Raw genomic sequence first — 24,305 nt, 5'->3', positions numbered from 1 at the left:
TGATTTTCATGAGTTGTTTATGACCCAATTAAGAGTTGATATTTTGCCCAGCAAATTGTGATGTATGACTAACTATGGAATGCAAAGAACAGCTACTATTAAGTACTTAGTATGGAGAAAATTTGGATTTGCAACACCATGTCATGTGCACTTGGGATTCTCATAGTATGTAGTGATGGTTCTATTAAATCTGGTTACATTTAGGTTACTACAATAAGCAGGTGGCTATACATTAGACAGGTCACTCTGTACATAAGATGTGGATTATCAGGTTGGCTGATATATACAGGCGACCTGACCAAATTATACATATTAATACTTTCAGTTTGAGGTAGGTCTCTGGAATCTGCCACTGTACATATGTGTGTGGGTGGGATTTGTTAGTTTCAATCCATAGCCTGGTACATCTATGACAGTGCATTAGAATCATTGTTACAACATTTACAATAAACACAAACACTACACACATATATAATGTATGTAGTTGTACAAGTATTATCTATTTCCCAATTTGTTTAGTTCAGCATTTAATTGTGCAGCATTAGCCAGTGCTTGAGCACCGACTTTTGGTTCAGGGCTATTGCCTTTGCTAGATGAATTGCTATTGTGTAGATCCCACTTGCTCTTACGCTGTCTTTTTGCATCTGAAAAGTATAGAAAGGGCATTACCACCACATACACACAAACGTAGTATTTAGTTACATATTCATGTATGGTTTATGCTAGCATTTTGGGGGGAAATGGCTGGAAACAACAGACAGTTGCATGGCTAGTCAGTCAATACTGAGTCATGTCAAGAATTTTGTTAATCATTATTGGTGCCTTGCACCATGTCATAGTATAGTTGTATTACTGTACTTTATCAAGTCAAGCCACGTTGTGTCATATTTTGGTTTGACTTTACGAAACTAACACTACAGAAAATGGCTTTCAGTATGGGGCCATTACTATAGTAGTAAAAACATGTTTTAATGAAAAACATTCAATAATATAAATTCCACGGTATCATTTATGAAGACCCAGTATCTTAAAGGGATGTACATCACATATTAACAAGCATTGACTAGTCACTTCTTACAAGAATAAATAAGAGGGAACTCCTCTATTACTAACTCTTGGTAGCAATACCATATTTGGTATTCACCTGTAGTAGCAGCTGCTGGAGCTGATATGGACCTCTTGGTGCTTGAACCAGCCACAAAGTCTACTTGTGTCCTACTGAGTTTTGCCCTCTCTTTCTTCTCATGATGTTCCTTTTGTGCTTTAGCTGAAAGATAATCATCACGAGTAAAATTTTACAAACGGAAAGTCATTCAAACCATACTTTTGGAAATAATACTTGACTACTCTAATAGAACATCCATATTAGGCTGAGTATTGTTTGAACATCACATAATCTCAGTTATACCTTAACCACACTATTCTGGTAGTACTCACAGTGCAGAACATGAGATACCCCCACAAGCTGTGCACCAAATGATGAGTAGCTAGCAATGAAAAATGACTGGACATACGTAAAGACCGACCCATCCAAAATAGGTTATGCAATGTTATAGTTAATGTAGTTTGGCAAGTGGGTGTTCTGTTATTGGCCAAAAATTGTCAATGAACTAACACAGGTGCCAGGCACCTGATTAACAGACTGAAACAATTGGAAACTATTATAGGTATCTTGTAGAATAATCTAGAGTGTCAAGAACATCTGCTGTGCACTCAAAATACATGCCTGGCCTGGGTTAGACTTGGTGGGTACAGCTCAACTGATTCACAATGTAGTATACTCAGAGCTGCACCAGAGACAATTATAACGGTCAGTCACTGGACATTTGTCAGGCTAACTGACCTGTTTGGCAGTCCATTAAGCTATTCGATCTGTCATCATTGTCCCATTGTCTGGTCATTAATCTTGGTTTGTGTAGGCAAACTTTCCTAACTCTATTAGCCAAAACCATAATATCAACTCTTAAGTTTATTCATTGGGCTACTTGGGAAGGCTGGGTAATAACCATCACTCACTTCTTTAGAAAGGTGTCTAGCATTTCGTTCTATTTATTTCTTGTACTTTAACACGTAATCTCTATTCATTATATTGAGATGGAAAGTAGGAAGCGTAGTTTCTCTATAACAGAATCATCTGCAAGTTCAAACCAGAAAGTGAGAAAACTCTCAAGGGCTTTTTTGACAAGTGAAAGAGGGAAAATGAAGTACTTCACCAGACAATGACATGGCTATGCTGTGAAGTTGAGAGGACAAGAATTATGTTGCATCACTTCACTGTTCTGTATATAAAAGGTTTGAACAACACATACACTTGCGAAGGAACTTCTCCCCGGCTTGGATTACTGGCTTAAAAAAGCTAAGTAATGTGATTGATCATGCCACAAGTGATGCACACAAGACTACTATGTCAAAACTGAAGGATGAACAGGTAAGATAAAAAAGTGATCTGTAGAGCCATTGGTCAGTCCCTTGATGACTGCGCTATGAGGAAAAGGTTTGACATTTGCTATATGATGGGCTAAGGATAGCATCTCATTTGCCAAATACCCTGCAATTACAGAACTTGAGAGCAGGCATAGTGTGCTGGGTCCAGCTGTATGACTGAAATGAAAATGACTAACTTATTAATAATATGCCTAAAAACTTGAGAAACATCAATCTTACAGTACTCATTTTTCAAAAATTTCCTGCAGGGGGGGCATGTCCCCAGACCCCCCTAGAAAAGACATGTGCCTCTCCTGTCATGTCTGACCATCATGACAATATGTCAGATCAATTTTTTGTATGGACTGACAAAGTGTCAGACCACTTTAGAATAATTATAATTGTCTCTGTGAACCACGCTGTGCCTGGATTGTGAAGGCGGTACAATGGTCTAAGGTAGTAGGTGGCTATCATGGTTCCCAATATCATTGCAGACATCTTAACCCTTAGGCCAGAAACTGGCCCAAATGCATGTGCCTTGCGCAAAGCACTATAACTTTCGAAGCATTCATTCTATGGCTACACAATTTACGTCATTCTACTTGTGATGAAACAAGAATCAAAATGATACCAAGGGTTTTCCCTAATGCTAAACAGTGAAGCCAAAATCAGCCATGTAAATAACTTTTTGACAAGGAAACACGCAAACCCTTTACAAATTATCTATATCTTGATGGTGGTTGCTCCTATTAACTTGCAACAAGTTCCGTTTGTTTCGCCTATCAGGCCATATGACTCATGTGAATAAACCCACAATTGAAATTAAATACATGGCAAGAATTTTGAAACACGGAGACGCAACTCATTAATGTTCATTGCTTCATAACAAGTAAGCTGCTGTAGTTACAGTGTTCATTTAACCTTCTCCAGGTAGCCCAGAGAACAGACTTTTAAACAGTGTGTTATTTTAGGCTATAAGAATTTAAGTTTACCACACCTATCGTCACCCTGCATGCCCATATTGTGTAAACACGTATTCCCCAAAAGTTCATTGTGGGTTTAAGGGTCCAATATCTCACCTAAATTATCATAGTATGACTCTTCAGACCACTCATGAGGATCAAATCGTTCTTTTGGATAGTTGGTACCATACTCATCAAGATTTAAGAACTGTACCAGTTTCTCATAAATACTGCAAAACAAAACATTGTAAATTACATCACAGATCATTATAGCATCTCTAGGAGCATAACCACATGCACCATGATGTTACAATAAGAACACTACAGTATTTTGTCGGGGGGGTACAACATGCATGGCACGAATACAGATTAAATTACATACCAGAGCACTAGCAAAGAGTATTTTATGCACTTCTGGTACATGTTCATAGTGATATATCGGGTATGAATGATTGTATATGGTCATTAAAAGATTGTTGTGGGAAGTCTGTGACTGCCAATCATCGTCATCACTTTAAGTCTAGTTTCTCCTTAATCGAACCATTTATAGGTGCGAAATTCACATCATCGAAAAGTACAGATAAAATATCACTTAATCCCTCGTGATCCCCGCCATCAGTATAATGTACAGGACCTATTGGCTCACATGAAATGTTTTATGATGTAGTACACGTGACGCGTGTCATACCCCCACCCCCCCCCCCCCCCCCCCCCCTGGTATTTTGTATTAATAATAAGAGCCCATGATATAGTGACTTTTAAACATTAACCAGATATTATGGACTTCTATCCCACATCAGTGTGTGCAGCACAAATTTTAACAACGCAAACTTTAACCTCTATAGTGTGTAGACTGTGTACACACATACATACATAATTACCTGGGATTCCTGAAATCTTTCCTTTTCATTATATTTGCACTTGGGTTACTACCAAAACGTTTCTTTTTCTCCAGAATTTGAATCACTTTATCCTAAACATACAAAGGCAACATTTCAGGTATGCAAACATTTATTTTTGTAGACCTCCCAGTTGCTATACGTACAGTACTTCACAATGACAGACCTGTAATAGTTTTGAACATCTTCCTGGAGGCTCAGGTGGCAACTCTACACTGTACTTGCTAAGGTGTGAATCATCATTGTCATCATCTTCATCTTCATCAGCTAACAGGCCTGACTCATAGTCCTAAGGATAATATGACATTATCTTAACCCTTAAATCTGCATAGGCCAGAAAACTGGCCCAAATACACATGCCTTGCACAAAGTGCTGTAACTTTCAAAGCGTCATTCCTATGGCTACACAATTTACATCATTCTACTTGTGATGTAACAAGGATTACAATGATGCCTAGGGTTTTACCCCAGCACTACATGGTGAGGCCAAAACTAGAAATAACTTTTTGGTAAGGAAGCACGCAAACCCTTTACATACCTTTATAAATGGTCGATAACTCAATGGTGGTTGCTCCTATCACCTTGCAACAACTTCCATTCAATTCACCATTAAATTTTCTCTATCAGGCCGTATATGACTCACATGAGTAAACGACAATCAATATTAAATACTTGGCAAGAATTTTGAAACACAGAGATGCGACTCATCGCTTCATAACAAGTAAGCCACTGTAGTTACAGTGTTCATTTAACCTTCTCTAAGTAGTCCAGTAAACAGACTTTTAATCGATGTATATTTGTATATAGACTGTAAGAATTAAGTTACCCCACCTAGTATCGCTGTGTATGCCCATATTGTGTAAACATGCATTCCCCAAAAGTTCTCTGCAGGTTTAAGGGTTAATTATTAATCCAACAAATTGTACACAATTTCCTTCCTTATATAATAGCACTACAGTGTAGCAGCAGTACCTGCCCTAGTGTGCAAGTTAAGCCCCCGTGAAATTATGTCACATATTTACACATGGTCAATAAATGACTGCTCTATTAGAGTATCTCCCTCTGGCCTGCAGCTTGTAAAATACCCTATAGTTTAGCTAACACTAAAAAGTAAAGTCCTATGCTCGGCAATGAGCCAACTAGCACAAATTGTTTGACTTTAGAGCATCATACACTGTGGCACAAAATCATTCACATGCAAGGGATTCCCTCATTGCATTGAAATTACAGCATAAACAAACAACAAAGAGGTGGCATGCAGCCATTGAATACAACTAGAGCTTATGATAACATCCGGACACCGGACAACGGACAAAATCCGGTCAACGGACAAAATCCGGTCAAATTGCATAGATGTCTGACCATAATGCAATTTGTCCGGACACAGTGTCCCATCAAAGCATAAAGAAGGAGCCTAAGGGCTGAGCTGGCATGCTATCAACAATAACATTCACTTGGTTGCCAGGAGATAGTATACATTCTTACAACCCAAGGGAGTGACCATAAATGTACCATTGCCAACCCACTGGTGTACTTTAACCACGTAACAGCTGCAGTAAGGCATGTGATGTCTTACCACTATAATGTTTATTTGCTATGCTACAGAAGACATGTTGGGCATTCATCTCATGTCCAGTCAATTTTGGCAATTGTCCGGCCGATTTTGGTTTGTCAGGACATTGTGGCAGGACAACAGAGAATTTTTATCATAAGCTCTGTACAACTGTACACAAACACATCTATGTCTACAGGTTGATATTATCAGGCTCAACTTGGGGACACACTTATGATTGTACCTCATTCTCCAAACTGCCACTATCATCCAACACCATAGCAGTAGAATCATCAAGATAAGACTATACAATGAATACAATGGAACCTCTCTCTCCAAATTAACAAAACAATAGAAAAACAACTCCATAAATTTTAATCCCAACAGAACTGCCTTCATACCATTTACCTCTGAAAGAGGAAAACCCCCATATACAGCAAAAATGGGCAAAAAATTCTGGGTCCCATAATAGAGAAGGTCCACTGTAAACACATAACAACATTACTGTATACAATGAAATGAAAACAATATTTGAATGAAAGGTTTAATTTTCAAACTGTAAGTTATATGTACAGCCATCAATAAATATAATGGCCCCCACCACAACTTTTTACCTGGCCTATTTTATTTTTATTTTTTTTGAAAGCCACATCTTATAGGTACAAACTTGTAGGATTTACATGTTACATACATTATAGCGAAACAGTAAAAACACTATGTCCCATTTCTACAGGGAATTAGAATGTATGTTAATAGAATTAACTGACTGTTATAGACTCTCTGGGTACGTCATGATCATCGTCAGGACCATAAGCTACCAACGGAGCTGACTGCACTACTGGAACTGAAAACTCTTCAGTGTAGTCTGTACTGAGATTCCTTATGTGTGGTATCCCCAATCCTGATGAAACTATAAGGATGAGCATGTTACAAAGGTAGAGTCATCTTCATACCATCATATCACCAAACATAAACATGTGCGTGATGTGTAGTATACATTCAAGCAAACTGAAACCATCCACCCATTTGGTCAATCAGGTAATATAGTGCTCTAACACACATGGGGTAGGTACATTTTACATCCTCTCGTGTACTTGCAGGAGGGCACCAGACTCAAATGTGCTTATAAGGCTACATAGCCATAGGAATGAATGGTATGTCAATCATTTTCCAATGCATTATGATTGCAGGACTTTTGGTTAATGCTGTGAAACGGACATATTGTAAGTAGGGCAGGTACCAATGATATAATGGTTGAGCATAAGACACACTTCGATGAGCAATGTATGTAAAGACATTTGGTTAACAAGAGCACACAAACACCTTGTGGCACTTATGCCTGATACTGTACATAAAGGTAAGGAACAATGATGTAGTTTCTTTCTACAGTATGTCTACTATACTGCATGGCCAGACAGTATAAGTGCATGAACTCCTCCTGCACTTATCATATTCTACCTGAAAATTCAACATGTAGTTTTGTTTGGAGGCAAGCAATCCTAAAGCTGAAAGTATGGCTTTGAAATTTCAGGGGGTCTAGGGTAAATATCAATGCTAAGACCACAAATCAACAATTGTAAATCTGTACTACCAATTGATCCCCATTCACAATATCACTGTAGCACCCATGTAAGCCACAGTGTTTTTGCAGGAAATTAAGGGGAGCACAACTTTGGATGGTGGTCACAACATGAACAAGATACACATATTTATTTGAGAAGTATGTGCACACACAGTCTGCAACAAATGCTGCATGCAAATTTTATACCTGCTATTCTATTAACTCGTAATTCCACAAGAGCATTCACCCCCTTCATTGGCAGTGTACAAAACATGCTTGAGTGATTTCACAGTCAAGAAATTGCTGTGATGGTAGGCACTAAATTCCCCTGAATTGTCATTAATAAACTTTTGTCATTAACCTACTATCACAGCCATTTCTTGGATTTTGCATCTTTATTCATTCTGGTGGTTCTGGAAGAGCCACACCCTTTTTCACAACTTTGCTGTTATCACTTCTTTTTGTATACTCCAAGGAGCTTCTATTACATGTTTTTTCTTTACTGCGAAAGGAGGAAGATACCAATTAATAGCTGAATTTTGCTTTTAGATTATGCATTTTTAAAATTATCACATGAACTCTCTCCAACAGATTGGTGTCTTTGTAGCTGAACTCTCTACAGGGTGAATTATTGAACCGCGTGTCATGCATGTCAGGACAAGATACATATTATAGGGACTTTCAATGCTAAATATATTATGTCAATACACTCAGACCTCTGTCATTATCATACTTGTAATTCCACAAGAGCACTCAAACCCTTCACTGGCAGTATACAAAACATGCTTGAGTAATTTCAACAATGTAGTACATGTACTATTAGCTGTCACAAAGTTGCTTGTATGCTAGTATAGCATTAAGCTAGCTACTTGGGAAAAAGCTGATGATGATTGGGCAGAAAATTCAGTGCTGTAATAAATAACACACCAGTCTTTAAAATACCTACAGTACTACATTACAGAGCTAACAAAAAGGTACTGTACAGTATAATAATTTGATGGGAGGAAATTTGACGAATTCTCTTCTCTTGAATATTGATGAGAAAATATTGACAAATGTCCTGCACCAGAAGTATTCTAATTGACTAGTCATTTGAACTTTTATGAGGAAAATTGACAAATGGCAAGCATTTCATCAAATTTGTAAAAATTTCCCCCGTCAAGCTGTACGGTACACAAAATGTTTATCCAAAATAGAGGGAACCAAATTCTATGTACAATGTCATGTACTGTAACAAACTGATATTTCATCATAAACCACGAAAACTATTATAATGACAATAAATAATAATAATAATTCTTGCAGTAGACTACAATATGTCGCAAGAAAACCAGCCGCTTTAGCCGAGCCTACAGCAGAAACAGTCGTGGATGAGGTGAGTGTAATGTGAAAGAGTCTAAAGCAGTTATACGTGCACAATGTAGAGTCTATGAAATTTATACACCCTCAGGCCCTTAGTAGCACCCTCGCTTTGCTTGTGCACTACAGCCCAGGCCTTTGGGTTTATAAATTTCATAGACTCCACATTGTGCCCGTATAACTATTATATATACTGAGGAAAGTATACTACTTCCATATACCACTATAGAAGGGCATATCATGAAGTTATGAAGTAATGCTTCTGAGTTCTCCCATTTCTCTTAGTATAATTAATGATGTCATTAATTGAACATATCAATTAAATGCATGCCTAACAACATTGCTAGCAACCAAACTAGCTTTCAGCATTTCTCACCGAACTACAAGCGTGTCTTCATGGGTTTAGACAACTCCGTAGCATTTCTTGCCAGGCCATTCACGAATAAGATATTCAAGAGTGTCACGAGTGTTGCACAAGTGCTAACGATTCTTGCACTTTTACAGCTGTTCATACGTCACAAACCACAACACCTTGTCGATACATCATAACTTCACAATACGCCCTTCTACAGGCAAGGGGTAGTCACTTCCGTACCGCCAATTGATGCGCTTGCAACCGGGATCAAGAAGTTTGATTGCCAAAATATTACTTTGATCACTTGATTTCATCTTTTCAAGTGCCTTGATTCTTGATCATCAACCGTAAAAGCTTAGTAAACTCTCGTGTTGCCCAAAGTTAGCCTTCAAAGGTACTTGATCGGCACTTATGCTGATGCCCTGATCACTTGATTCACTGCAAAAATATCCCTTGATCACTTGATTAAATCTTGATCCCAGTCACAAGTGCATCAATTGGTGGTATGGAGGTGACTACCCCTTGACATGGGTATATGAGACTCTCCTCAGTACATACTATGAAATCTTGGTATTACTCAAAGTAAAAAATGAGTTACGGTTGATGTCATAGTAACCATTCAATATCTTGTAGGCCTCGATTAGATCGCCCCTTTGACGCCTACGGTACGGTGGGTATAAACCAAGTCTCTCTAGACGAGTTTCATACGGTAAATCAAATAAACTTGGTAATAACTCGGTGCTCTGTACTTTCTTTAGGAGATTATTATTGTTATTAACACTTTACAGTGACCAGCACTGAAGATCGATATCTTTCGCTAAGTAATGTGCGGAAAGATTTATGCTTCTAGAATTACATACCCAATCCAGGTGGAGCTGATTCGCCCATTTTTGATGCATACTCGTCTTCTTCATCCGATATCTCTGAGTCTCCGCTAGAATAATCCAATACCAAACCAGACATTTTCTAACAAACGCGCACTACTCGCCTGCTCACGTGAGACGAAGTACATTCTACTTGCCTGCTCACGTGAGACGAAGCACATACTTCTCCGATTGATCGATTGACGAGTCCATCGGTCCATGATGGTGTAGAAGACAATCGGCAAATGAAGATAAATTTAAGAAGTATGATTTGCAATGGATTATGATATCATTTAACTTGCTACTAGAAATACTCCGCAGGGAAAGTGTGTTGAAAGAATGTCACTCTCTAAAATTTCAAGAAACGGTACAAATAAAGATAGCGACGAAGATGGAGACTTGGAGTTCCACGAGAGAAGAAAACGTGGCCAAAGGCGAAGAAGACGATTCATGGCTAAGCGTACAAAAACGGAAGATTTTCTTTCTAGTACATTTATAGAAAGTGACAGTACTCATGCTAGTCAGGTGAGACAATGTCTCGGACCATGTCCTGGACACATTGTATGTAGACTGTATAATGATAATGCTACAAGTATTGTAGGCAAGATGCAGTATGCAGCAATGAATTCATATAGCGGGGCGGATAGCCCTCTTTAGTACATCAAGCACACAATGAAACAACTTGTAATTGTCTATAGTTGAAAGTACAGTTTTAATACTTACTCCATAGTTTCAGTAGTAAAACATCAATAGATAGTCATAACACAAGGTAGCTAGTGTGTAAAGTATTCCAAATAACTACCGAAAAATAATATACTGCAGAATGTACAAAAACATACAAAAATGGATACTTTGGGGGTTTTGTGTTAGAAATTAATCTCATGAAATTTTAGTGGGGAAAATTCACAAATTCCTGGTGCGAACAATCTTTAACAATTGTAATGAGTAGTAAAGTATCATAAAAATTTACACCTCAAAAATAATGACTGTATACATACAACATAATAGTACATTTATAATACAAGCAAGATATCATAAGGGACATACAAGAGATTAATGTGGCTAGAAAAGTGGTGATATGGATGAGAAACTAATAATTAAGTTTGTGTCTCTTTTTTGTGAGTTTACGTAACTTTTAGAGATTGTTATATAGCATAGAGGCTATTCAATGGAGTGTTTACTTGTAGGAGTTAAGCTGGATAATTAAGGCATCTGAACAAGACAATGTGGCTGTGCTCCGTGATGCATTTACTAATAAAGGATATGATGTCAACTCCATCTGTGATACAAGACCAGGATTTGTGAGTGGCTTTTTGTTTTAGCTTTATAAATCCACATGCAGGCCAGCTATGGGCATGTACCTTGTTTACATTTTCAAAATATCTCTGTGTATGTATGTATGTATGTGTACGTATGTGTCTATTATCTATCTGTCTACCTTGGTTGGCATCGTGAGCGTAGGGTTGGTGGGTCAGTATAGCAAATAGAATTACAAGCAGCAATCAGCACAAAAAGAGCACAGAAATATAACAAATATATGAGTGAAGGGTTGGTGAAACAGCATGGCTCATTTGAAGCCACACTGTGTATTGAAATTTTATCTGTAGGTGGACAGTAGTTAAAGAACGTGCTGTGTTCTAGTGATATGTTAGCTTGATTTTATTACTTATTTTATTCTTTTAATCTACCAATGAGGTGGGTCGGTTGGCCCATGAAACAACTACTGGATTAAGTTGATCTGGCCTTGATATGTACCTGTAGTAATAGACAATGGCAGTGACATATAGAAACGGCAATAACCATAGCAACAATTATTCATTTTACATGAATGAATCAAACATGCTAACTAGCTGCATGTCCACATTCATGTTACAGGAACATGGTAGTTGGAATTATGTCCACTGATTGGAATTCATGTTACATATGTTATGTTAGAATTCATGTTACATGTATGTATTGTATATTGTACTTTGCATGGGAGGATCAAAGCGATTCCGTGTATCATATTCTCCATACAGTACTAATCAACTGCATAACTGTACTATATGAGTCATACAGTACAGTTATGCAGCTAATTGGGCAAATACAGTACAGTTATGTGGAGAATTTATTTAAGGAATGTTATGTAAACAACACACTGTAAATTGCTAAAACCAGCCAAACTAATCCTACGAGTTCGTTCTACGGCTAGGAATAGATTGTATAAACACTTACTGATCATCTGATCACGAAGCTTTTTAAACACAACTCCACTAAGACAGCACGATTGATCACATGCGTGACATTGTAAATCGCTAAAACTAGCCAAACTAATCCTATTAGTTTATTCTACGACTAGAAATAGATTAGTTAAACACTTACTGATATCCTTATCACCAAAAATTGCAGCGGTTTGAGTACTAGAGAAAATCGCTCCGAGCCAGACGACCAGGAAGTACAATATAACACTTAAAGCACCGCCTTACTTGTGTGTACGAAAAATACAGTACTCGGGGGGTGTCTCGAGGCAAATACAGCACTTGGCTTTGCCTCGTGCTGTATTAGCCTCTCGACATACCCCCTCGTACTGTATTATCCGTACACACGTGCAGCGGTGCTTTAACTCTAACATATAGCATGTGCAGTCACATGAAATATGTGACTAAATTGTCATGAAGCAACTCTGCTGAGTGGTCTCAAGTCTGGTTTTACTGAGTATTTTTAGACAAGGAAACTAATGCATATCTTCTGTACGTCATTCAGCATTACAGTGCAATGATTACAGTCATTAACATGTAGTGTTTTTCAGTCATAAATATAAATTTGATTATGTAAAAAAAATTATATGCTTGTACATATTACATTAACTTTCTCTGTAGTCAAACAGAACGTTACTACAGATTAGTGCTTACAATGGAAAAGTTAAGGCTGTGAAGGAACTACTGAATCAATCAGCTGATATCAATGCTGTCGATCAGGTACGTACTGTATATGGTGTTGTGTTTATATGTACTACTACTATGCCCTCTGTGCTGGGTACATAATCATTCTGCTACAGAGGGCACTGCCTCATGGTCTTCCCTGAAACACATGATCTTGACATACCGTATGAGCAGAAATTTTGGTGTGGAATTAAAATTGGCGATTTGGCAGACCGCCAAATTCAAATCTATTTATTATTAGTGTTGTAACCAATTGAACGGACACAAGATCAGCAACAAGAGGTAGTCACTATCTGTAGAAACACAGGATCAAGATTCAGTCAAGCGATCAAGGGGCTTTACACAGTGAATCAAGTGATCAAGACGTCCCAAAAAGTGGCAGTCAAAGCACAACTTTTGGCAACACCAGAATTTACTAGTCAGAATGACGATCAAGAATCAAGACTCTTTTATAGGTGAGATAAAGCGATCAAGGTGAAATTTCGACAATTAAAATTCTTGATCCTGGTCACAACTGAATGTATCAACTGGCAATATGGAAGTGACTACCCCTTGACCAAGGCGCTGTATCTAGACTTCAGCCTGCGTTTATAATCAAACGATTTTACAATTGTCTGTAATATCACAGGTTAGGTCCTACTCTTTCACTGGAAGAAAACAAAGATACACGCAGTGGAGATCATAGCTAGCTACTAATAGATCCATGCCCTTTTCTGAAAACTTGCAAATTGATATACAATAGGAGCTAAGAGGAAAATCATTCTAGCAGTTTGTAAATTTGGTGTGTTATAAGGGGACTGACCAGCCTTGTCCTCTGTTCCTGTCCTGGGCTCAAATGATCCCTGTACCTATTGACACAGGTGGTTACCTCTACATTGGTCGCACACATGAGTACGTATATCTGTGACGGTGTACTTTTCCCCTTACTTTTTTCACCAAACAGCTGTTCTTTTGGCAGGAGCTCTGCCATGTCAATACACTCCCATCGCTGGACACGCTCTAATGCATACTGTTGTCAGGCCATTCCCAACATGCATTCCTACCACTGTTGGTTATTTATGTCTTGGATTCGGGAGTGAAACTATTTGGTGACCCTCGAGTAAAGTTTTCAGTCTTGGTAGTCTGGTAGATAGCACCACCATTGTCAGTTTTACTTCTGTATTGACAGTTGTCCATTGCATTGCTGCTGTTGATGAGATTTCCCCTAGTAGGCTGCCAACAAACTGGATAGCTAGTTACATACTGTACCACCAATTCATGCGAATACATTAGGCAATCTATACATGTGTACACTGTATTAGCCTGTTGGTCTCAGAACTCCTGGGCTTGAATCCATCCCTAGTAATTACTACTCATTACGAATCACGATGATTAAGTTGCACTCATCTACCCGCCATGACATCTTGCATTTTGTACTTGTGAACACTGACGTATCAGCCAAACTTTGTTTTAACGTTACAAAGTATTTGGGACAAGTCTAATTTTTGAATCAGTGTGGTACACACTGAACATGTCTATACAGAGGTGTACACATTATACAGTTAAAGTGTATTGTTTACTTTTGTGTAATGAGGTCTATTGCATGTAGTATGGCAGTGTTGCCTTACACCATGCTGCATTTGGTGGAGATGTTGAAACTATTGAAACATTAATCAATGCTGGAACCAATGTTGATATTGCCAACAGAGTGAGTCAGTGATGTGTTATTACACTGTGTACTATATATAACAAAGGAGCAAGTCTTCTCACTTCATGTGGTATTAGAGGGATGTTGTCGAATATTTTTTTTTTTGTAATGTAAAAAATACTGTAGAGCTGCTGTAGATTGATAAAACGGTTTACCACTTTTGTAATAGTTAATAAACAAACCATGCATCTCTGTTGTTGCCTGAGAAGAACTATAGTGATCATAGCTGCAATTGGTACACAAGAAATTATTCTTGAATACAGGGAGCATATAAGAAATTAAATAATTAAGTCGCAGTTCACTATTGGAAAAAGTTTGAGGTCAACGACCAGTCAAAAAGGTTGATGGTCCACCTACTACACTACAGCACATACCAACTGTTACACAGAGCTCAAAATAACAACCTATCATCAAGAGTTCATAATATTTGTATGGGGGCCTTGCTGTCATCTATCATTTTCCAACCCTAAAGCCACAATGACTACATTGTGACCTATCAAAATAAGCTTTTAAAAAGCATTTTGTATGTAAACTACTTGCTATAATGTATCAATAGCCGACCATGTTGCAAGTTGATGTGTCATTTTGACAGATCAAGTAAGAGACATTATATTGAGCACTGCACTGTGCATGACACATAGCCACCAACATGACTTAGTCCCATGTAGGTAGATGCTTCGTGATGCTTATAATTGCTACCACGCTTTATAATTGCTACCACACTTTTTAATGTATACTATGACTGAAGTAAATGATTTACTGTTCACTTGATTTACAGTAAGTCAGACTAGCTCCTTGTTACTACTACAGTTCATGTATTTACATACGTTTGTTGTGATTCTTCAGAACAATTGTACGGCACTTCATTACGCTTCATATGCTGGAAATATTGATGCGGTCAAAATCTTAATGAAGAGAGGAGCATCGGTCAGTGCTGCAGATGTGGTAAGCAGAAAATAAGTTTAGAAGTGATACCATATAGATGAGGGACGAAACTTTTGCAAAACTGTAAAATACGATTTTCACATTTTTTAATTTGCAAAAGTCTAGATACATTATTTTGTTATTGTATGTGTTTGTAGTTATATCTTGATACAATTTTTGAGCAATTGATTTTTTATTCATCAGGTTGGACGTACTCCATTTCACCTTGCTGCGTGGAATGGTAACAATGCAGTTGTTGAGTTATTACTAAATAATGGATTTCCGATTGACACTACTGACAAGGTAAGCAGCTATCTGTAGTTTGTTTATTGGTATGAAGGCTGTATTTTACATGCATGAAAATGGCTAGTTAAAAAAAAAAAAGTTAAATAGCAATACTAAGTAGTGTTAGTAAAATTGCTTTGCACATTGAAACTAGTTCATTATGTGATACCCTATGCATCCTAAAAGGAAGAAAATAAACATCAGCTGGTACAGTCTAAGCACAATTTACACTTGTGAGCCGTACATCGCAACAATTAAGTGCTTAGTTCTGTGATTTTACAATAGAAATGCTGTTTGAATTTGGCTGCACTGTTGCTGTAGAAGGCAAATAACTAGTTAGAAGCTACTTCTCTTAGTCACTATTCAAGTCTCAGATGATGTGTGCTTTGCTTGGCATAAACTCAACGTGTGCAGCAGCTACTGAGTAAATATATTGGGAAAAGGTAGACACAAAATGTGTCTGGAAAGAAAAGTTGTGACATGCGGCTCAAACCGTGGACCTGCCAACACCAGAGCTGGTTTTTGTTGTTGTTTTTTGTGATTTTGACAGGAATGTGAATATGTAGCATTTTCCTCTTACATTCAACGTTCTGTAAACGATGAACAGCAGTATGTAGAGACTTCCAAAAATGCTTCAGCACTCCCAGTCAGTAAGTGCCTTGTTTGGTACAGTTATACAAGAATGCCAACCATCTAACTAGCTAGCTGGCTGCCTTACTAAATCGACTAACTTCCCTAATAAGAGCAGTGTTGATATACTGTACCGCTCAAACGTAACTTCGCACTCGCTCACGGCAAGTGATTAAAAAACTCACTAATTAAAGGGTGTGTCACCCTTTTCCTTTGCGAGTATTCATCCCATACGAAACGGGATGAATATTCGTGAAGGAAACGGGTGCCACGGCTTTTCATTATCGATTTTTTTAATCACTCGCAATCGAGTGGTGCGAGCGAATGCGACATTACGTTTGAGCGGTACCGTACACGATAAGAAAGGCACACAGCTGATACTGTAGAGTGTTATGTTGACCATTAAGTGTCTTGTATTAAGTGTCTTGTCTTGTAGCATGGTTCTACTGCTCTTCATTGGGCATCAGATGGCGGCCATTGTCAAACTATTGAACACTTATTACAAAGAGGAGCAAACATCAATGCTGTGCACAATGTGAGTAGCACTGGTTTGTGTTACAATGTGTTTCAATAGTAATACTATCTCAAGGGTGGACGCACTCCTCTCCATTGGGCTGCAGGCAAGGCAAGAATCAAAGCAATAGAAGTTTTAGTTAGTAACGGAGCTTCAATCAACATTCCCGACAAGGTAAAGTGCATTCTATTATGTACGTATGTACGTGCGTATAGTAATTAATCATTCTCTTCAATCACTAGAGCTCATAGTGTCACAATTTATAGCCAATAGTGAAGAGTTATGCATTCCCATCACTTGATGCTGCAAGTTGTTACTATGGTCTCCACACTTTACAATATAAACTATATATCTGCTTTGTTTTTGTAATTGCCATACCCACCATTTAAGCCAAAGTTCTTTGCTGCTTCTGCTAAGATGCAGTTTAACCATGACACCTGTGCGGCATTTAGGATACATGATAACATTGTCAGATTAACACCACACCCCCTTTGAGGAGAAAGCTGAGGATGAAATCAATAGTTAAACCCTCATGAGCTTTTATAATCTGGTCACAATTGTAGTGTATGTATATGCTTGTATTGTGTTATAGTATGGAGAAACAGCACTACACGATGCTGCTAGAAGAGGAGAGGTAAAGACTGTCGAAACATATCTGCGATTAGGAGCTACATCCACAGCACTGAACAAAGTAAGGACTTGTGGACTACCTATTATTAAGATTTATGTACCATCCCATCTCAGGGGGAAAGTGTGCTTCATGTTCCTTTGTGTAAATGTGACACAACCCATGGAGACACTGGAATGACTACCCCCACTAACAAAGCTGTCAACAATGTTAACATAGCAATTAACAACAAATTAATGGCTCCACAAACACTACAATAACCATGCAGCTCAGTCTTAAATTGTTCACTAAACTGTTTGCCAGCAAACTCTTGGCTAGATTCAATGGCCACTTGATATTGACACCTTTAAATTTGCCACATTGATGGCCACACTTCAGCAAACAACGATTAGATAGCTTTACAAAACGTCTATTACTCATGTACACCGTAGCTAGCCTTCCTTAATTGTTCTCCTTGTCCTCCTGTCCCACTACTAAGTAAATTCTGGATCTGACAGATCACAAATCATGTGATGACTTGGCATTAATGGCTATAAATTAGCCTTCTGCTAATCACTAGTAGTTTTCTCACTATCATCATGGTGTTCCAGGTCATAATCGCTTACTTTCTTCTTATCAGTATATCGCTTAAATGAATTGCAAGATAATCAAAATACATGTAATTACAAAATCACATGCTTGATAACAAATAGAATAAATTAAACGGTACCATTGTTTTAAAATATATAGTAGGGATAGTCAAGGGCAGCTCCAGGAATTTTTGTGACAAGTTTCCAAATTTTCTGTTGTATACACACTTAAATCTGGGGGCAGGAAAGTATGTTTCTGTGATTGAATTTGGTAAATGATTGATATACAGGGTTCCGCACAAGTGCAGGTGTGCACAGGCGAAAGTTTGAAGACTGCTTGGTTGTTTTGGCATGAATTATACTTGTTTGAAGGCATTGATCAGTCAGGCCGTCTGTCTGTCCATCAGTCAGTAGGTCAGTCAGGGTAGTCCGTGAGAACAATTAGCCAGTAAAAAAATAGCAAACTTTACTATTATTGTATTATGCACTGCATTACTGAATGATTTATATTAATAGGAAAATGAGACTGCATTACTGGTTGCAGTAAATTGGAAGCAGAGCAACGTTGTGAGGTGTCTTGTGGAAGACTTCAATGTAGCAACTGGTGTGTATGATCAAGTGAGTAAATGCTATAGTCACCCTGATATTTAATATTAACTTGAAGAAGCATTACGTGTGGAACGTTATGTACATATTTTAGTTGAAAATTACAAAAAAAATGTACACTGACCAAAAGTAATAGAGTTGCAACCACTTTTGGGCAGGTGGCTGTATAATATGAATTACTTAGCCTTTTAGAGAGATGGCCTTTCTGTTCAGATGGTTGCTAAGACAGGTTCTGCTGTAGCAGCCTTTTCTGTTCCTACTATTTTCAGCCTCAGCTGTATTAGCAAGAGTTAATGGGGAGAGTGTCTAATGCTGTGTAATCTTGTAACAAATAATTGTGTAAAAGTTAATGGTTTCCTTTCCATATAACATAAGGTATTTGTTTTGCTGCATGGTGATGATTGTTTAACAAAGATTTTTATCCTACTGAACCATCAAGACTGATCGATGGTACACAATGTACAGTACTGCTTTGATTCATGACCAGTTTCATTTGTCATGACAATGCAGTTGAAAATTCTGAGTAATACTCTGCCCTCTGATATTACTTTCTCTCATGTCTGGGACAATTAGAAATTTACTGTACTTGAAAGTGTTACACAGAAAGAAAGCTGTTTAACTTTCACACAATCACATGACTACAGGGCCGTAGCAAACGGTCCGGCTGGTACTTTAATTTTGTTAAAGATTGAGATACTGTAATAGAGCAGTCAATGCAATACTCTAATAGAACAGTCAGATATAGGGTTCAGTTACCAATCCTACAATTTGCATTGATAATTCCAGTCAGAGTTGCTTCCAAATTCAATCTCAGAGGGCTAAATTTTTAAAAAGCTCCTGTAGGGGGCATACCCACAGATCCCCTAATTTGGCATGCTACGTGTAGCCTGACCACTTTTTTTGGCCTTGCTATGGCTTTGGACTATACAGCATTAGGTACTCTCTTCTCTCATATCTTGATATTAGTTTAATGCTTTTAATTTAAGTAAGTAAAACAGAAATACTTAATGTTCCGATTATACTTGAACCGTTCACTAGTAATAAAATGCTTGGCATATTGTGCAGGTTTTATACTTTCAGATGAAACACAGCTCTGGTATCACATGTGACACAATTTTTTGTGCTGTCATGTCGTGATGCATTGCATGATTTTTGCAGGAAACACAACAAAGAATTAGGGAATTATTGGTAGTAGCCAAAAACGACAAAACTGTTGCTGAACAAGGTATTTCATATATCATTATAATTCCATAATTTAACTTGCATTTTCTTAGCAAATTTGACACGCAAGGCTATAAGCAATGGATATCTAGAGAGTGTTTTATTGTCATCAAATGTGCGAGTGGCAATGCTAGGATCGGAGGGCTCGGGAAAAACTTGTTTGGCTGATACTCTTACAAAACGAGAGTTTTATAACACACCTCCTACTACTGGTGCTAGCCAAATGGAAATAGTTGTAAAGAGTACTGTAGATTGGTCACCAATGACCAGTGAAGAAACCATAGATAATCTACAGCAACAGATGCTACAAGAAGCCATGCATTGGACAGAACAGACTACATCCTCACATGAACCTACCACTAAATCTAGCGTGCCCATGCCATCCTCTACTACTACTACTACAAATACCACTATGCCTACAGTTACTGGTTCAACTTCGAATCCATCTACTTTAGCAAATCAACCTGTTTGCCCAGATCAACCTGTTTACCCAGATCCACCAATGCTAAAGCTACCTGGTGAAGAAGAGACATATCTGTTAACAATGGATGAATATCGGAAATTGCCATCAGTTTTTAAAGGCTATGATCCTACTACAAAGTATATCAGTATATGGGACTATGCTGGTCAAAGTGTTTTCTCTCATACTCATGGTTTGTTTTTATCAGAAGAGGTAGTGTGTATCATTGTCTTTGACGCAAGCAAGCCTTTAGACGAAGTGCCAAAGCGTCGATATAAAGATGACAAAAGTACTCCTAGATCCACCTTGCAAACCATTTGTTATTGGATGGATTTGATCAGTTGCCGTATTAGCAAACCAAGCACTTCTGATAGAGACCAGTCTGAGCTCCTTCCTACCTTTATTCTTGTGGGCACACACATTGATCTTCTCAGTGAAGACATAAAAGAAGCTCAAGAAATTGCATTCAATACACACTTGCCTCTTCTTGAAAATGAGCTTCTACATAAGCCATTTGCGAAACATATTGCAGGATCCAAAAATGGTCGTTTGTTTACAAGAGGTCCACCATCAGTTTACTTCCTTAGCAACAAGATTCGGGATCCCAATGTGAACAAGGCTCTGCAGCAAACCATTTTGGATGCTTCTCCCATGAAAATTCGTCCTACAAAATACATCAAAATGGAAAGGAACTTGATGCTTAGTGCTCATAAAGAAAAGCAAAGTGTTCTTAATATGGCTAATGTTAAAGAAATAGCAAGAAATTGTGGCCTTTCTTCAAGTGAAGAAGTGCTAGAAGCTTTAGAGTTTTTCCATCAGAAAGGAAGTTTGCTGTATTTTAATCAGGTGCCTGCCTTGTCAGATGTGATCATTTTATGTCCTCAGTGGTTGGCACGATTACTAACATACGTCTTGACAAATTTAATATGCCGGCCTGCTGGGTCACCACTCGGTAGTTTTGCGAAGGAAAGAAACAATGAAGGTCTTCTGAGACAAGAATTGCTTGAGTGGTGCGTGGACCGCTTTAAGACAGATGAAGCTGAACATGGCTCTACTAAATGTGACATTATTTGGAAAACAGTGGTTGACCTGTTGTTAAAGTTCAACCTAATGGTGGACGTTACCAGTTCCTCGTTAGCAGCAAAGAAAAATATTGCTGCTGATAAGCGACTGTTTCTTGTTCCACATCTTCTTCCACAAGAAAAGTTTATTCCAACTACTGATCCTTGTTATAAAGTGCTCTACTATTTTCCTGGGGAGTTCATTCCTGACAATCTAGTCGACCAACTTATAGTGAAGTGCATTAAATGGAATGGGAAGCACCGATTTGATTTTATAAGGTAGTAAATGTAATCCATACTAAACATGTCATTGCTTGGCCACCACCTTTGTTTGATTTCACAACTTTTTCCATCCAGGATTTTGAAGGCCACACCCTCTTTTACAGCTTGGCTTTTTTTGTGGATTTCACGGCTTCTTTTTATACTTTATAAGGCCCCAAAACCAGCCTATGACTGACTTTTGGGTTTGATTTTTCCCATGTTTCTTATTTATACAGACACAGCGGCGGTTATTGAAGAAAGAATTATAAATGCAAAATGTTTTTATTGTTGTACTCTAATTGAGCACACATTTTACAATTTTACCCCACAGTTACTGCTCTATCAACCACACAATTTTGATTTTTGCTTTATAGCTCTGTAGCTGTAACTTAATTGTTTCTTATACCATCGAAATGCTACAAGGATCAGCCTATTTGAAAACTCGAAAATTTTGAATGTCTATATCTCGCAAATGGCTGGTGCGAATTTAATCAAATTTGCTGTGTGGCCTACCCTACCTGGCAGACATTTATATAATGCAAAAATGGTGTGCTTTGGAGAAGGGGCCATGGAGCTATGCATGCGTGAAAATGCTATTTTCTATTTCTTCCTGTCAATAAACACACAGTGTGACACGCCTGCTTTCTTAGCCACATGACACACCATATTATAATGTTATATATGCTCGTTTCTAGATTGTCTTACCAATGGGTGTGTCTGAATTTGCAAAATTTACTGACATACGAGTTGAGAGTGATTCCCACAAACTATGTCATTGAACTAACTATGATTCCAAAGTTGAGGCTGTCAACATCAGAAAGGATACAGTCTTTTGAACACATGAAAACGTTGATTGAAGTGGTGAAAGATTTTATAGATGAGCTAATGAAAGAACAAATGGCTGCCATAGTTGAAACACTTTCTGTCCAGTGCTTCTTCCCCTGTCCTAAATGTAGTGAATTACATATTGAAGTAGAAATGGTAGCAGAAAATAGTGAAGTCTTCTGTGTCACCAAAAAAGTTAACGTGAACATGACTTATTATCAGGCAGTATTGTTACCAGGTTTGTAAAACTGTTTGATTTTCAGACAGCTAGTAACTGTTTATTTTGTATACAGGTGGTGATTTGATATCATCAAGTTGTGCCACTGATATACTAACCCAAAGTATGTACATGTTATGCCTGAACATAATAATTATCCCTTTGCTATAAGGCATATGTATTACACTCATCCTCATCAGAAGTTTATCAACAATAGGGTTGGGTTGATCACTTAGAATTGACCAAAGTAACAAGATGATTCATAATTGGTGTGTACTGTACCAATTTTACATGGAAACTAGACTTTAGCAGACTTTGAATTCAGTAAACTCAAGTTGGCAGTTGTACATCCCACATGCCACAGTCTACCAAAATGTTTTGACCCTAACCACCAAATGTTCAACATACCAATATGGAAATTTAGTACAATGCCATACTTTTCGATCTACTAGTGTTTACATACCATTGAAACACCAAATAGCAATTAGCTAGTTAAGGATAGACAGGGAAAAGTGTAAAATTTTATCTCTGTTCCTGAAACAAGTTGGGAAGTCTTCATTCTTAATCTTACTCAACCCCCATTACTGTACTACAGCTCACTATTAAACGAGGCTTATAATGATTTTCTACAAACCCATTAAAAGCTGAATTATCGTTAGCACGTATTAATAATCAGATTCTCAAGATTATAATAGCTCTACTTTAATAGTTCTGTGATTGAAATAAATGTAAATGCATGTGTGTATCACATGTGTACGTACATATATGTATCTGAATAAACACCTAGTACTAATGAATTATTAACTTTTCATTAGAACCAGAAATGGGAGAGCTACTACAATTTGTGGTACCTAAGATTGCTGCTGATTGGCAAACACTAGCATACAATTTGGTGGAGTTTTCAGAAGTTGGCATCATTGAAAAGCGAAATCCAAATGATCCTGAAAAATGCTGTCAAGATCTCTTTGTCCGCTGGCTAACATCTAACAAGGATGTCAAATGGCTGGATCTACTAAACGCACTGAAAAATTTTAAGAAGTTCACGTCAGCAACAGAAGAGATTAGTAAACAGTTGGAACTCCTATATGGCAGATTGTCATGGTAAACTCATGCAACTGTTTTAATTCCATTGTTTTCCTTTATGAATCTTTGTTATAACTTTGCTACCTAGAAAACATCTGCATCATGCCACCAAATACATCACCATACAGCACATAGAATGTGTTATAAAAATGTGAGGTAGAAACAAGGGTGGATCCAGGGTTTGGCAAGGGAAGTACACCAGGGTAATAGGTATATGGAGCTGGAGGCCAGGAGCTAAAGCTATTTCAGTTTTCAGGATTGAAAATTTTGATGTAGAGTGGCACATTACACTGCTTTCTAAGTGTGGCGATTGATCAAGAGTTGTAGCTACAAGTGGTAGTCATGAATAGTCAGTTCAGCTAGCTATAAGAGTGGTATACACAAGATCATGTGCATTTTATATGCAAAATATTCTTAGCAGGCTAAGTATACCGATGT

General features: G+C 37.8%; 2 protein-coding genes across 4 annotated transcripts; one reads left to right on the top strand and one right to left on the bottom strand.

Annotated features, from left to right (window-relative positions):
* Positions 1–410: 410 nt before the first annotated feature.
* Positions 411–10,128, bottom strand: LOC136262391 (SAP30-binding protein-like). Its single transcript, XM_066056643.1, has 8 exons — positions 9,973–10,128; positions 6,605–6,747; positions 6,082–6,141; positions 4,452–4,574; positions 4,268–4,359; positions 3,504–3,616; positions 1,145–1,267; positions 411–644 (listed from the first exon to the last, which is right to left on the bottom strand). The coding sequence occupies exons 1-8, from the start codon at positions 10,073–10,075 to the stop codon at positions 496–498; spliced, it is 906 nt and encodes a 301-aa protein (XP_065912715.1). The 5' UTR covers positions 10,076–10,128; the 3' UTR covers positions 411–495.
* On the top strand, positions 10,084–23,959 carry LOC136262390 (death-associated protein kinase 1-like). 3 transcript variants are annotated; one of them, XM_066056640.1, is made up of 16 exons: positions 10,084–10,239; positions 10,284–10,500; positions 11,163–11,276; positions 12,834–12,932; positions 14,485–14,583; positions 15,430–15,528; positions 15,712–15,810; positions 16,859–16,957; positions 17,012–17,110; positions 17,529–17,627; positions 18,650–18,751; positions 19,898–19,964; positions 20,014–21,760; positions 22,438–22,805; positions 22,861–22,908; positions 23,600–23,959. In XM_066056640.1, the coding sequence occupies exons 2-16, from the start codon at positions 10,315–10,317 to the stop codon at positions 23,887–23,889; spliced, it is 3,615 nt and encodes a 1,204-aa protein (XP_065912712.1). In that variant the 5' UTR covers positions 10,084–10,239; positions 10,284–10,314; the 3' UTR covers positions 23,890–23,959. The 3 variants fall into 3 exon arrangements, with proteins under 3 accessions (XP_065912712.1, XP_065912714.1, XP_065912713.1); XM_066056641.1 differs by having other exon boundaries at positions 10,095–10,239; positions 10,297–10,500; XM_066056642.1 differs by lacking the exon at positions 14,485–14,583.
* Positions 23,960–24,305: the final 346 nt, after the last annotated feature.

This window comes from Dysidea avara, chromosome 7 (genome assembly GCF_963678975.1).
Source record: "Dysidea avara chromosome 7, odDysAvar1.4, whole genome shotgun sequence".
Lineage (NCBI taxonomy): Eukaryota > Metazoa > Porifera > Demospongiae > Dictyoceratida > Dysideidae > Dysidea > Dysidea avara.
Note: the sequence above shows the minus strand (reverse complement) of the source record. Positions and strands in the feature narration are given on the sequence as shown.